This window comes from Rhopalosiphum padi, chromosome 3 (assembly GCF_020882245.1).
Source record: "Rhopalosiphum padi isolate XX-2018 chromosome 3, ASM2088224v1, whole genome shotgun sequence".
NCBI lineage: Eukaryota > Metazoa > Arthropoda > Insecta > Hemiptera > Aphididae > Rhopalosiphum > Rhopalosiphum padi.
Genome location: NC_083599.1, coordinates 62495432 through 62512428, shown reverse-complemented (window position 1 = coordinate 62512428; position 16997 = coordinate 62495432). Strand labels below are relative to the sequence as shown.

At 27.2% G+C, this 16997-nt stretch overlaps 2 protein-coding genes across 2 annotated transcripts in view; one reads left to right on the top strand and one right to left on the bottom strand.

Annotated features, from left to right (window-relative positions):
• LOC132925320 (junctophilin-1-like) overlaps positions 1-6585 on the bottom strand; it is a 36586-nt gene extending 30001 nt beyond the window's left edge. The window contains exons 1-3 of the mRNA XM_060989727.1: positions 6576-6585; positions 3561-3636; positions 2672-2883 (exon numbers count right to left, since the gene is read on the bottom strand). Coding sequence (XP_060845710.1) covers positions 2672-2883; positions 3561-3636; positions 6576-6585 — 298 coding nt within the window. The remainder of the gene's footprint in view (positions 1-2671; positions 2884-3560; positions 3637-6575) is intronic.
• A 219-nt stretch (positions 6586-6804) lies between these two features.
• On the top strand, positions 6805-9717 carry LOC132925319 (uncharacterized). Its single transcript, XM_060989726.1, has one exon. It carries the CDS (start codon positions 6805-6807, stop codon positions 9715-9717), a length of 2913 nt encoding a protein of 970 aa, XP_060845709.1.
• The last annotated feature ends 7280 nt before the right edge of the window (positions 9718-16997 follow it).

Here is a 16997-nt window from a genome sequence, read left to right as displayed (position 1 = left end):
AAAAACAGTAATAAGCTTTATATTTGATAAGTCCTTACAGTATTTCATAATTTATTTTAGTGATCTCGAATAATAAAATATCTGTTTTCGTGATTACAATATATTATTATACCATCTTTACCTATGTATCATTTTGTAAATTATAAAATTAATTAATTGTATAATCTAATCTAGGGTGCATCTAGAATTTGATGCTATAAAATAAAACGTATGGGTCTAAAAACGTTTAGGCAATCATAATATTTATTTATTATTTAAATGTCCCCTCAAATTATGAATATTAATTCAATACGGCTTATGAATTAACTCGTGCACCAAATTAAACATAACATTAGGTACATAAAAACAGTTGTTTAATATATAATACAGTACCATATTTTTATTATAAATAACAAATTTGTTACACGTTGATTATGAAGTGAAAATTATAAAGTAGCTAATATAATTTGTCTGCAAATATTTAATTTCTAAATGTTTCTAACAAAGCTATGTGAAATAGTAAAAAAAAAAAAGTAATAATTTAACAGTACAGTAATTGAATAGCTCTTTCATTAAATTAAATAGAATTTGTGACTATAAATAATATTATTATAATGTAATCGATACTTTATTTTTATTATTAGGTTAGGTTATATCGTGCATTTTTTATTACAGTTTGCACTCGCGTGACTGTATGTACCTACGTTTTACCTTTAAAATTGCAAAAACGAAATACAAAGAAGAATAATATAAAACAACTTTGTAATTTCATACATTGAAAAATAAATTGTTTACATTGAAAATCAAAAGATTCAAAAATATTTTATTTGTACGCGTACATTCACTACACCTACATATTTTCAATTTGCTTTGAATAGAAAAACAAAATTATAGTAAAGTGGTAATATTAATATAATATATATACGGAATGTGATGTATGTAGTTGTTTTGTGACTCAAAGAAGCACTAATATTACATGCAATTTGGAATTCAAATGAAATACAAATTATGCTGTGTATAATACATATTATGTGTTATTCGTGCGGTATTTTATATTTAAACAGTTCATGTCGTGTACCTACATAAAATGTTTTTTTGCAAATAAGTAGAATAATATACACGGACGGAATGATGAAATACACCCAAAAAAGTGCAAATTGTATTGTATTCATATAATATTTTTGAGTGAAGGCCACTGTGGACGTTATTATATTTTTTCGGCAGCACCGAAAATAATTTGTTTAAGTATTCTGCGTGCATACAAAAGGTAACGAACGATAAACAAAATTAAATTTCAATTTAAAAAATAAAATACGCGCGATGTCGATGGCATTCAATCATTATTTTGGAATAAATGCTACATTTATGAAGTTTTTTGATTATTGTTATTTTTTAAAAATCGAATCCACAAAAAAATATAATAACAAGTATGTAAGCTGTCATTGGTTTATAATAATTGTTCCGCTTTGAAAAGAAAAAACTACAAACACGGTAAATTCTTATTCACCATTTGTATTAGTGATCTGCATGCCTACGTATAGCGAGGGGTACTCGAGTTGATCATATATTTTATATGCACGTTTGAGTACTTCTCTTTCAGCATCAATGGGTACATTATTATGCACATCCCAATGAGTCCCTTGACCTATTACTGAGTTGAAAAAATGACTGCCTGATTAAATTTCGATTTTATAACGAAAGAAAAAATATACAATTTAGAAACACTAAGAACCTAAGGTTTAAAAATTTCATGCAATTTATTTCCTCGGAATATTTAATTTATGTGAAAAATAAATCTTAAAAATGTTTTAATATCTAGTTGTATAGGTACTTAGAGTGAGAGAACATTTTTAAAAGCATGTTTATTGTCTGAAACAAAAATAAACCGTAACATAAAATGTATAACTTGCATTATATATATTTTATAATATAAAACAGTTTAAACATAAATTCATAACCCCATAAACTCATGTCACAAACTCAATTGTATAATCAATTTCAAATAAAAATATAAAAAAATGATGTTTAGTATTCGTGGTTAATGGTTATTTGATATTGTTTGATAATAAATTATAAAAAAATAATAGTATCATTTTTATAAAATTATAGTAATATTATTAATTAATATAAGTGGTCACTAACAAAGGGCACATTTTCAAATATTCAAATACTGCAGTTTACAATGCATAATATGCATAAATTAATAATATTAGAAACAAACGTTTGGCTTAAAAAATATGATGAATAATATAGTCTTAATTGGTAAGTGATAACTAATACATTTATAACCATTAACAAGTTAATTCTTAAACTTCAGCTATAGATGTTGATAAACTCACTGTCGATATTTTCTATATGTACAATTACTAACCAATACTATTCTAAACCAGTATATTATATGTAGAAAATATATTTTACTTTCTTCATAATTTCATCGAAACATTTTATGAGGTGAGAAATTTTCAATTTTGAAATATTTTTATCTGAACATTTTCAAGTAAATTTTTCCAAATTCAGAACCCTATATACATAATATATGTACACACCTCAATGTGATTTAGGTTAAATTTGACGGTCGATCGACATTAATGAAATAATGTACGATATTAAATTATATTATTAATTTTTTATGTTTACTTTAAACGGAAAAGCAGTATCGTAAAATATTGTGTTTAAGATTAAAAAACCGTACCACCGTCGGCGTACGTCTCCGACCCGTAGCCGTCTTGCAGCCCATTGGCCCAAGTTCCCTCGTACTTGGCGTTGGTTGTGGCCGACTGTCTGACACCATATCGGCCCTTGAAACCTTGTGTCCATTCTCCTCTGTACAGCCACCTCCCCCGCGATTCGACGCCAAGTCCATGTCTCTTGCCGTTCTGCCATTGACCCTCAAAAGTGTTACCGCTGCAAACGAAAAATCGCACCACAGTACGTATTAAAATATTACTACGATTAAAAGTTTTCAACTGTTATCTATGAATCTATGACGTAGTCACAATAATAATATCATATCTTCATGGACGTGCACTCGGTAGAGAGGTTGTGACGAGGATGTCATATCACAACTCCCCCCCTTCGGATTTGTTTTGTATATTGATTTCTCATTGACGCAGAAAAAGTTCGGTTTGTCGTTAAAATAAAAATCTATGTATGTTTTAAATATTCTTTTCGGCGTGTATTTTGAATATTTCATAACATAAATTAATGAGTTAATCGATAACGATAACATATAGGTGTGCGATAAAGTAATGAAAGTATACCTATTTACCGCTATCATGGGGTGATTTATGTCAAGGAGTTATTAACATACATATACAAATATTCCCTTCGTACACATGATTAATAATATATTATTATAATTAACTAAAGAGCTTGTGGTAAATTCAAGAATATATATTTTTTTTTTTTCGTTAAAATGTAGTCTGAGAACAGTCAAAAATTCACATATCCCTAATCCTTTCAAAAACCTAAGCATGCTTCTATCTATGCTAGTATTTTATTATTAATTATACATTATTGGTGGATACGCTTAAAATATTCAAACATTATGCATAACAGTATTGATAGTTGTCAGTTATTACTTTTTAGTCCAGTTGTCTGCTACAACTATATAATCAATATAGTGCATCGATAAAAGATCGCGATCTCCCACTAATACTATAAAATTATTTACAGAAACATGTTAAGTTTAAGATTAAAAGCGTGAATAAAGGCTTGGACAATTCAAACACCCTCTCCCAGTTAGTTTTTTTTAAAAGCCCTAAAATAATAATTTATAAAAAAAACAAAAATATGTAAGAATTAAAGTATTATTTAAAATTTTATTATTATAGAACAGTAGATTGATAAAATATCAAATTTATTATATTACATTAAAATTCTTTACGAGTAATATTATGATATTATTATTATTATAACTTATAAATTAAGTCATAAAAATAAATTTATAATTATGTATTATGTTTAAAACACCTTTATAAAATATTTTAAATTACAAATTTGCCATAAAATGTATATATTTTAATATACCTAAGCTGTAATAATATATCGTTTAATTTTTTTCTCGAAAATATTTGACAATTTTATAATAATTTCTAATTATTATAATGATGCTAATCCAGGAATATGTTTTTTTCTTGTTAAATAATCCTTATATATTCATATAATATTAAATGTGGGACTAAACTCAAGACCTCCAACACCCTACAACACTATTAGTTATGTTTGTACGGTAAAGCTTCAGAAGCCAAAATTTTTCAACAGCCCAAAATATACAGTTTAATATACAACTATTATAACTACTTTATTATATATTTTTTAATTGAATTTATATCCGTAATGAAGAAAATTATTATTATTTTAACGTAAATAATATTGTATTCGTATAGTAATTGCGTATAAAACATATTTAAACAAACACAATTATAATATATTGAAATGAACAACTTATATTTATGAAACAACGAACATCGCAAAGGCTTCAAAAATACTGCACTCATGTTTATTAGTTTTATTTTTATATGTAAAATAAATTAAAAATTGTTTACTCATAATTTATTTTTGGACTAGTTCTATAGTTGTGCCACACATTTTAATACATTATGTATAATAATAATATTGTCTATAAAGTCTCAATTGTAATATTTTTATATAATAATTATTAAAAATTGCACGAAGAACTTGACGAATTCCATTTTAAAATTAGCAGTCTTAGATTAATTTTTTTATATATAATTATATATAAACCTTGTGATAAAGGTATAAAATATCTTGAAAAACTTCACTTAAGTCAATAATTTTTACAATGTTGAACATAAAAATAATTATCCAACACAAATATTTTTTAAACATTATAATATTGAATAAGAGTATAATGTGCTAGAACTAAAATAGTTCCAAAAGCCATTTTCAACTGTATAAATAAAAAATCTTAGATTAAATAGATTATTAATTAAAAACAATTAATAATATGTATGTATAACACAATAATGTAATAGATAAATTCTTTTAAATCAATACGACATTATTAGAGAACATTAAAATAAATAATAATAAGTATATTACGTATATTTTGAAAAAATATTTTAGGAGAATATTCGTTAATATATCTAAATGTACAATAATAATATGAAAAAAATATAAAATTTAAAATATTGTCTTCCGAGTCTACACTTATATAAGCATAATAAAAATTATAAGACAAAAATATTCTGAAATACATGTGTAATATATATATAAAATTCTCAAAAAAATGTGACTTTTTAATATTATGAAATGTTTTTTTAGTTAGGTCAGTGTACCTAAAACATGAAATATATTTTTTTTACTTAAAACCACGCGTACAATTGTTTTTATCAGTTATCATTACAGACATAAATTTCATTGATTATTTAAAATGTTTAACTAGGTACATTTTCGGTGTTGTGTTGAATTTCGGGTTGATAAGATTTTTGTTATTTAGTGGTATTTATGAGACTATAATAAATTATTAATGTCAATATACAATGTGGCTCGTATCATAATATTCACTACTATAATAATACTATAAATTCAATAACATTGAACATATTTAAAACCCATAAATGATTTTTACGAGCACTTAAAGTTTAAAGAAAAATAAACGTTCAATAAACCACCAAGCAGAACGGTTTTGAAAACGTTTTCAAATTAAAAATAATAACATTGACACTCCGGCATTCTGCATCGAGATGGACGAACACATACCAAGTTTTCCTAAACAATACAGCGAAATCAAATAATTCTTCAATATTTAATTGATCACATAGAACACGAAAAATAATAATATTTTACACCAACGGTATAATAAAATGTAACTGATATTTATTATATTTTTTTTTTAAGCGTCAACTACAAGGTTTTTACTGGAGTTATTATTATATTGATGTCGTTAAATAATAATAATATATACACTTTCGAATTATGCAAAAGGTCTATGTTTATTTTACTACCCTGATTTTATTTCTCCGAAAACACTTTTATGGAGCAGTAAAATCGCTCTAAAAGTTGAACACAGTATAATGTCAACATCTCTATTGATTGGAAAGTGAATTCATACAGATGGCGGTTCATTTTATATAGGGTTTATATGCAAATTTTTCGATGCTGGAAAAAAAATAAAACATTGATAATTTTACAATACACAGTGGATAAAAATACGAACTTGAACAAAAAGTAAAAACATCTATACGAGTAACAACATTGATTATACAGTTATTTATATTTTTAAAGTGAAAGGTTAAAGTGTAGAAACTTATGAATTTTGTACCTTTTAATGAAAAAACGAAAAATGTAACTATAAACAGTGTAGAAATATCAAGATTTTACAAGTACTTTATAGTTAAAATTGTAGTGGCATATTTTGCATATTTTCTACATCTTTTACTGAGAAAGGTATATTTGAGTAATATGTTATACAAGTAAATATTTATAAACATTTCTCAGTAATAATATATTTTCCCAAAAATAACTTAAATACTCTTAATGTGTTTAGTTATACTTAAAAATAAATAGACAGAAGAATAAACAATTTTTAATAATTATGACGTGTACTCTTAGGTTTAACTATTAATACTCACATTGTGTCATATTTAAATGCACCTTTTAAAAAACTACATCCCTAATTTTTGCATTTATAATAACACATTATTTATGTAATGTTCAGCTCATGAAGTCCTTACAGTTTTTAATTTTATAATATTTGTAGGTATACCTACAATATTTCAATGGAATTCCTAAAATTATAAATATTAAAAAAAACTAAATGATAGGGCTAAGCCCAATAGTTATATTAGTAAGTTAAAATCAATGTTCAATAATCATAAATCAAATGTTTTTTTTAACAAGCCTTCTGTTTATATCAATTCTTTTCTGTCTGGTTACTACCAAAATGTCCGTGGTCTAAGGACCAAATTAAATTTATTAAAATGTTCAATACCTTCATCTACTCTTGATTTTATAATATTTACTGAGACATGGTTAAATAACACTTTCTTTGACAATGAGTTAGGTTTTACCCAGCATAATGTATTTCGACGTGATAGAACCGAAAAAACTAGTCCTCATAACCGTGGTGGAGGAGTTCTCATCGCTATTAGGAAGACTTTTAATTCCAAATTGCTTAATATTGATACTTTAAACGTTGAACAAGTTTTTGTCAAAGTTATAGTTTGTGATCTTTTGATTATTTTTTGTGCCGTATACTTTCCACCTAATAGTGATTTACAGTTATACTTAAATCACCTTTCAGTCTTAGAGTCTATTGAGTCTTCTTTTCCGAATTGTAAGTTTATCATTTGTGGTGATTATAATATTCCCTCCCTATCCTGGGAAAGTGATAAGCACGGGCTTAAGTGTGTCAACTTCCTTTCTTCCCAAGTAGGAAGTTCTCTTATTGAGAGTTGTTCTGTGTTAAATTTATACCAGTTTAATTCTATCATTAATGCTCATGGAAATATTCTAGATTTGGTGTTTTCTAATCTCCCAGAGAGCTCCATAAATCTTTACGACGACCCGTTTGTCCCTATTGACCCATGCCACCCTCCAATTCAAATTAATGTTCGTTTACCTATCTCTCAGCCTATTCTTAACAACGACAGAACAATCTACAATTATGTGAAAGGTGATTATATTAATGCGAACCTGTTTTTTAATTCTTTTAATTGGTTGAAAACTTTTAAACACCTCAATACTGAGGCAGCGGCGCTCGTATTCCAACACGCACTTTTAGAAGCTTTACACTCTTTTGTCCCTCAAAAAACCATTAGCACCTCCCATAATTTCCCTTACTGGTTTAACAAAGAACTCAAAACCCTTGTTTGGAAGAAAAATAAAGCTCATTCAAATTATATCAAAAATAAAAGTAAATCAAATTATGAAAAATTCTCCTTGTTGCGTGCTCAATATAAATCGCAGTCTAAAATTGTTTTTCATGATTTTATAAACCGATCAGAAAGTGAAATTATAAGTAACCCGAAATATTTTTGGAACTGGGTTAACTTTAATACTAAGTCTCATGGTATACCCAATTCTGTATTCTTAGGTGATACTATTGCTAATAATGGTGCGGCTATTGCTAATTTATTCTCAGATTATTTCTCCTCTGTATATAACACTTCACCCGTCCATTCACCTGATGAACCTTACATTTTCGCCTCTACTTATCAATTTGATCACATCATCCCCAATAAATGTAGTATCTCTCTTAATGAGGTATCTGATGGTCTACGGGCACTTATAAAATGTAGGTCTCCCGGCCCAGATGGTGTTTCTGGTTACTTCTTGGCAAACTTAGCAAATTCTATAGCTTATCCCATATTTATCTTATATAACAAATCACTTGAGGAAGGAGTATTTCCATCCATCTGGAAAACAAGCTCTATCACCCCAGTTTTCAAGAAAGGCGATAAATCTAACGTCAAAAATTATCGCCCCATCTCTGGTCTAGTACAAATTGGTAAATTGTTAGAAAAATTGGTTCTAGTTCAAATGATCAAGCCAATTAATAACATTTTAGACAAAAGCCAGCATGGTTTTAGACCGGGGAGGTCCACCTTAACTTGTAATTTATCGCTGCAAAATTTCATACTCAACGCTTTTAATGATAATTGTCAAGTTGACGTAATTTATACCGATTTTGCGAAAGCTTTTGACCGTGTCGATCATGAATTATTGATTATTATATTGGATAAATTAGGGTTTAGTCATCCATTGTTATCCTGGTTTAAATCTTATCTCACAAACAGATCTCAGTTCACCCAAGTGCATGGCTTCTACTCAGAGACGGTCCCGGTCCCATCTGGTACTCCCCAAGGAGGTCACTTATCGCCCATTCTATTCAATTTATTTATAAACGGACTATCACTTGTTCTTAAAAAATGCCAAATTCTGTTTTTTGCGGACGATTTAAAAATATTTACTCGTATTTCTTCGTTTGAGGATTGCCTAGTTCTACAAGATGAATTAAATATATTATCTATATGGTGTCGTAATTGGGGAATGTGTCTCAATACTGATAAATGTTATTCAATGTGTTTTTACAGATCCCGTAGGCATATAACCTATACATACTCTATAAATGATGTTCAGCTTAGATCAGTCTCTTCAATTACAGACTTAGGAGTAACTTTAACCACTAATTTAAATTTCCGTGATCATATTGAGAGTGTTGTAAAAAAATCGTTAAAAGTTCTAGGATTTATTAAGCGGCATTCATCTGAATTCAAAAACGTTAGATCATTCAAACTCCTGTATTGTGCATTAGTCAGGTCTATTCTTGAATACGGGGCTCCTATCTGGAATCCATACACCAAAACCGATATCGACTTCATTGAACGCGTTCAAAATAGGTTTTTAAAATTCGTAGCCTTTAAATTTAATTTGACCATTGATAATCATGATTATACACAAATCAGATCTTTTCTTAACATTCCAGCCTTATCCTCCAGACGTGAAATAGCAGATATATCTTTTATATATAAGTTAATTAATGGTATCACCGATGATCCTGATCTTTTAAAATGCATCCCCTTTACTATTCCAGCCTACAATAACCGTTCCACATCTTTGTTTTATATTCCAGTATATAGCACAAACTATTTGAAAAACTCACCTATTCCTAGGGCTATGGCTCTATGCAATAAACTTTCGACGAGAGTTGACTTTTTCTTCTCTTCCTTAAAGGAGATAATAAATGCTCACATGAACAATGTGAATACGTAATGCTGGGTTTGCCTATCTATTTAATACTATTTTTCCTTTTTAGATTTTTGTAAACTTCATATACTTATAAGATTTTATTTTATGTAATATTGCATTTCTTTTGTATTTGTATTCAAACTTTACTATCTGTACTATTGGGCCTTGGCCCGTTTTATTCTATTGAATAAACTATTATTATTATTATTATTATTATTATTATACCAATCAAAAAAATAAAATAAAAATAACCGACACTGATATTTATATTTTCGACTAATACAAGGATTCTTTTGTTATTATTTGAACTCGATTTCGTATTTTTATTTAGGTTTTAGATGTTGCGTTCATCACGATAAACCGAATTATTTTTTGAACGGTTAATTTACATATAATGATAATTGTTATTGTAATATTTGATTTGCATTCTAGGTAAAAGTTGTTTGAACGATTTAGTTTGTTTCAAATCTACCCACACAACCACTCACAACTTTAATACTGAAAGTGCGAACTATTTGAATTATTCAAACGTTAAGCCGTATAATAGTAGTATAGATGGGAACTTCGGAAATATCGTCAAATCAAACAGCTATTTAAAATCAGTCGTTTGTCGAAGGTGGACGGTTGTGTAAAGCACGTTTTGAACTTTTTTTTTTCTCCGCATGCATTCGGACCAATTTTTAGGAACCGTATTTTTCCTTTTTTTTATTTGAAGAGGAGCTCAATATAATGGGCAATATTACAAGTGCGTACGGAATAAAATATTTTGATCGTTATGATATTATGATGAATCGTCCTACATGTGCAACCCACATCATTGCTAGCACGACGCACGCTTATAAAACATTTTAAAGGAGTTGAGCTCAAAAATATATATGTTTGCTTTATGTTAACATTATATTGAATCCGGTCCCCTTTTTAAACCGTTGTGTATTATTTTGCTTTATTTGTTTTCGGTTTTCGTGAAAAACTCAATTTTAAATCTGAACAATGGAATCAGTAAATATACGATAAGACGCGATTTAAGAAACAGACGGAATAATGTATTGTCAAATGGTATATAAAATATATGTATTGTATTATCCTATATTAAATAAATGCATTGTCGAAAGATTGAACATAAATGTCACGTACGTACCATGTATTGTCCAAAATGATAGACAAATTCACTTGTTTGTTTTTTGAATTCGGGACGTTTAATTGAAATTTCTATAAACTCTTTTGATTTTTTTGCATTGATTATTATCTAGTATGTGGTACATAAATCTTGGATGATATCAACTCTTGATACAAATATTTTATAAAAAATAAAAATAATGAAAAATCTTACATAATATGAGCGGTGGTAAAAAGAGAATTTAATTATAACCAAACTTATCTAAACGATATAAAATAGAAATTCCGTTTTTTAATCAAAATGTTGTTACTTGATAAATGTATGTGCAATCAAACTTTTCAAGTAGGTATGCAACGAATCAATAATTAGTTAAGCACAAAAGCATCACAATGATGCTTCACTGAGTTATTTATTTGAAAACGAGATATTAAAAATAACTAAAAAAAACAGTCAGTTGTATTTTAGTGCAGTACAAAAACAAAAAATAATAATTTTGTAATGATACATATTTGTACCAAGTGTTTTTTTTCAATTGTTGTTGCTATTTAATATCTATATTTAGGTATATATATTTGTTATATAGAACAATATGTTTAAAATTGAAAAATGAACCATAAAAGTAAATACTTATAAAAAGATAAATAACAGTCACTAAATTGTTTATCTAATTTAAATATTACCTATTTAAAAGATCTCGGATTGAGTTATTTCAGTAAGGGAAGCCTTTTAGAGCCCCCGGATTTGTGGCCAATTAAAAATTGTTGCTCTCCTGAAATATGTGTCTAGTTGGAACTATGAACTAAAATTAAATGATGTTATATGCTTTCTTTCGCTTAATAAAATTCATATAAACGTGTACAAAAAATAACAGCTGCTTCGTGACCCTCTTCAACATTACGTGAGAGTATAATATTATTCATACAATATTATAATATAGTCTCGTAATACCTACCTTGCTTGTACCCAAAAAAATCGCATGCGCATAGTGTAGACATCAAAAAGGTGTTGGGTTTGCCATTATCATTACCTACCAAATTACGGCGGCGTTGGTGTTGGTCGCTGTCTGTCGTACTTACAACCATAATTTTATATTTTATTTATTAATCGAATCGACGCTGTCACCGGAACGACAATAAAAGCAGTATTAGCCGCACAAAACGTCGTCGCTTGACTTCTTAGGATGTCAGTTCAAATTTTGTTTGTAAAAATATACTTTTTATTATTATTACTATTTTTGGTTTTATTTTCAGTCACAAACAGCTAGTAGGTATAGGCATATAAATATTATACATGCACACGCATAATGACTATTATCCTGTCCGTGCGTGAATATAATATCAAACAATACAAAATGTTATCATCGATATTATAATATTAATATATTATTATATGTGCCAATGATGTAAAAAAGAGATAATTTTTGTTTTTTGTTAAATTTAGCTTAATCGCACCATGTTTAGCGGTATTATATTACGCGTGTCTGTACGTCGTCGGTAAGTTATATTGTGTAATCCAATACAGCATCAAATCGTACATAGATTGATAAGTGCTCGAAATGCGATCACCTATTTATGATTTTGTTTGGGTGGTTGTGACATTTTGTGATGGACAGTAGTGATGTGGGTCGATGTAAACAAAATCGATGTTTAGAATTTTTTTTTAGGTTGTTTTCTGGTTTTGCTGATTGGGTGGGTCAGTATGATGACTTGTATGTAAATGGTAATAGCATAAAAATGATTTCCTTCGATGGGTTTCAAGCTTAACAATTTAAGGAATTCACTGATATTCCTCAGTACAAAATTTTATTTAACTAATATTTATTTTCAGTCCATAATCCAGAAAAGTCCAAAATCGAATAACGGTTCTATATTGATTAACCAGGAACCATCTTGTCGAAATCCCATGAATAGATATATTTACTGATCAGCTTTTAAATCGTTATTTGAAAATATTAATGTTGAATATTAATAAAAAAAATATGATATTTTAATAAAAAAAGCTACCTAAAAACTGTAGAATTTAATTAATATTATAATATTAATACTTTTTATTTGCCGGGAAACTGGTTAACCAATATTATCTTATTATTTTCATATATTAAATATTGAACTGTAAGTATAAAATTCCCTAGCATATACATTATGTATACTATTAATATGATGAGGAATGATATCAAAATACATAACCATATGTTTCTTATTTTTTACAGAAGTATAGCTATAGATATACAACTCGTAAAGTCTCGTTTGAAATATAGTTTTGAAATGTACATGATGAATCGTAATTTCATTAATAAAAATATTTGATACATGTACTTGTATAATAAATATTATATTTAACAATAACTAAAAAAAAAAATTTCTTTTTCATAGAAAATCATATTTTATAATATCTTTAGAAAATAAACCTTAACAATATTAAGAATAATTGTTTTATTTAAATTAAAAACTTGTAAAAGAATTGTTTCTCTAACATTAACGAACTTCCGTTCAAAGGGAAAATTAAATTACCGTAAACCCAACCTTATACCGATTATTAATTTTAATAATTTAATTTTAAAAATCTACAAACTTATTATTATAAGTGTAATTATAAAGGAAATGTCTAGTTGATTATGAAATATTAAGTAAAAAGTAATAATATTGATTGAAAAATAATCGAACTTTAAACAAACACATAACTATAAAATATCGAAAATTTAAAACAAAAAGCAACAAACTTAGAAAATAACTTATTAAGTAGTTATTAATGTTATTATTATCATAATTTTCCTCTATCTGCGGAGGAATTTCAATCTCCAATGTCGATTTTTCTCTGCTCTATAATAGGTTTTGAGTGTAATTAAGTATTTGCTAATACTAAGCGTATAATAATAGCATGAATAGGTTGGTCGTGGTATGAATAGCAATCTAAATATTTAAAAAAATTATGCCCATGGGAAATAATAGGTATAATATAACACGTAATGATGAAAGTTTAAAAATCCTGTGCGTTGTATTTTATGAATTAATAAAATAAAATAAAATCAACTAAAGAAAGTCTTATTTGAACAATTTAAATTTATAAAAAAACTTATAAAACATCTAAAATGCATTTAAAATTTGTTTTATAAGTTATGTTACTTATGTGATACATTTTATTATATTTTCAAGCTTTTTGATTGATAAATATAAACGTTAAATGTCTCTTTTATAACTAAAAAGTTCAATCTGTTTTAAAATTATATTAATGCGCAAACCATTCTTAAATAAATAATTGGTAATAATGTCAAGACGCTTCGATTTATTTATTTCTGAATTACAAAAAAAAAAAAATCATTTTTTCAAAAACTGAGGTAGTGTATAATATACCCACCATATCTCTGCAGTATTCAGCTATTTTGTTGTTATTTTTCCTAATTACTCAAAGTATCAACTAGATTTAATTTCTACAAGAAACCATTGTTTAAAATTAGAGTAAAGAAAATTGTCTTCTTCAAAACATGATAACAGACGTAATAGTATAAAAAAATACACACTCACACACATTGACATTGTAAATTCAATACATAGATTGTCTTTATTATAAGTTAGCTCCACTCAGGATCTAAAATTTGTTTCAGTTTTAATATTCCAGACTATTATTACTGTAGGGGTTTCTATTAAAGTGGATAAAAGTATAAGAACCTTTATTCAATTTGTTTTGTGTAATAAAAAAAAGTAATTATGTTTCACTTGAGTATAATTTGTTGATATACTTAGAAAGTCGAGATTGATTTAAGTTGATTTATGAAAATAAGTGAATTTAAAATTGCATTTTTGTCACTATTTTTAAATAAATTATTTAATCGTCTCGCCGAGTTTGAAAATGTCAAGTTAATTTTACTCGTTTGTGTAGCCTTTTCTTCCTAATCAATTTGCAAAAAAACACGATTCATTATGATTGCTGTTGTGCTTAAGTCTATTCCTCTGAAATCTGCATAAATTATTTACATATACAACTAATATTTCAACATGAAATTTTTAGTTTTTACAATTGGATTAGAATTTTAAGTTGTGGTAACTTAATATTTTTTCATAGTTTTTATAAGTTGGATTTTATTTTTCTTACGTTTTTACTATGTAATAACTTTTAGTACTTTCTAACTAATTAACTCAAAAGCACTATAATGTAACATAAAAGGAATGTGTTGCAGTTTTTCAACTAAGCTAAGTTGTTTGGATGAGTTTAAAATGTAATATGATTTTTTTTTAATAATATGTTAATATATGAAATTCCCAAAAACTTTTATATAATATAATAAAAACGTTTGGCGGCGTAGCCAAATTCTCGAAAGTGGAAAACATTTTTATATTAACTAAATAAAATGAAAAAAACATTTTTAATATATTTTTGATTATTACTTTAACACAGCTAAAAACAATAATAGCTGATTTTTTAATAAATTTAAAAAGAAAAGTATATATTTAAACAAATGCATAATCAGATGTAGAATATTGTAGATATATCATAACATATTATTATGAAAAGTAGGTATTTAAATATTTTATAAAATTAAAACATGCGTGGGTATCACGAATAAGAAGCCATCAGTGACGCTTATAGTTATGGAGTAATAGTTATTGATATTATTTATTTATTCTTTTATTTTTTAATTATCATTATTTTTACTCGTATTATTGGTTCTGTAGTAAATGTTCTCTTTAGAAATCACTGGGTGTTAATACAAGTATGGATTGAATGTTAAGATCGTCCATTAATGGGTTGTACCTAGTAGTTTTGAAAATGGTTATTGAAGCGTTAGGGAAATGTTTGCAGCTTCTTCTGTCATTTTATCGAAAGGTCGTTACGTTAATTAAAATTTGACATAAAAAGGGTGTAGTTTATAAGTAATTAACTTATTGCAATGTTTTGAAATCATTGAAAGTTATTTGTATTTGAAATTTTAGCAGTTACTACATACTCATAATTGAAGACTGTAGTCCTTGTATTGATAAATAAAAAAAAACATTTTCAGTTACGAATTTACCACCTATTATATAGGCTCCTACTATTATTTAATCGCTATAATATACATAATTAGCAATAACGTAATCGAATGACTAGGAAACGTCATTTTTTATGTTTAGTGAGATAGGGGGAAGGATGGATACAAGCTTAATAAAAATATAATCATAATACATATATCTGCGAAATAATAAAAAGTAATAATATCGTCATTATAATATTATTCCAATAATAACTACACGACATCGCCAAAAATATACGCACGTGTAATAATACGGTACCCACGGCTAGTGGCCGGGCTCACGGCTGCCGTGGGCGTGTGTGAAGGGAGTTCGAGCTGCCTTTGAAAAAATATTGTCCGCGTAACACCGAATAATATCGTATTATACATATCTGTACACATAATTAGGTTGATATATCTACCCACAAAATATAATTATTTATAACAATTTTATTCGCCGTATTCGTAATTGTCATAATGCAACTACAGTTTTTTATTCGCCCCGAATACGTGAAATACACATGTTTCAATATTATAATGTCATAGTTACGCACGATACCAGTTAGTCAGTTTCAGCCCGAATATACTGCGTGCTCGCAAGGATACGTAGTGTGTGACCATCGGAATCGCCAGAATGGTCTGCGTGATACAATAAGACTGCATAGCATAAATGGGTAAAACAGTTAAAGATGAGTTGTTTTCCATTAAGTTATTATATAACGAGATAGGTAGGTACTACCAACTTGACGGATTTTTTTTTCTTGATGGCTATGTGGTTATTATTCATTAGTAAATTATAATCACGCTAAATTCATATTTTTTCCAATATAAACTATATAGATTCAAAACATATTTTGTTTTGTATAAATTATTGATTTTATGGTAAAAAAAATAATAATAATAATAATAATAATCAGAAATCGGTATCATTTATAATTTTGTATGTACTTATTGTTCATAACTTAACTGTAGACTGTCAAAGTGTTAAATGACCTATTTCTGGATTTCAATAGGGATCAAAAAATGTATACAAGTATAGCTAATAATAAATGTCCGTAGAAAACCACAATTTCGCCCAAACATATTAATCCCACATCTCACAATAACAATAACACTACCAGCTAACCCAGTTTGACGTTTCAACAGTGTCGTTGGGACATGGTTCTATTCCATTTTTTTTTTAAATAATATATTATACTG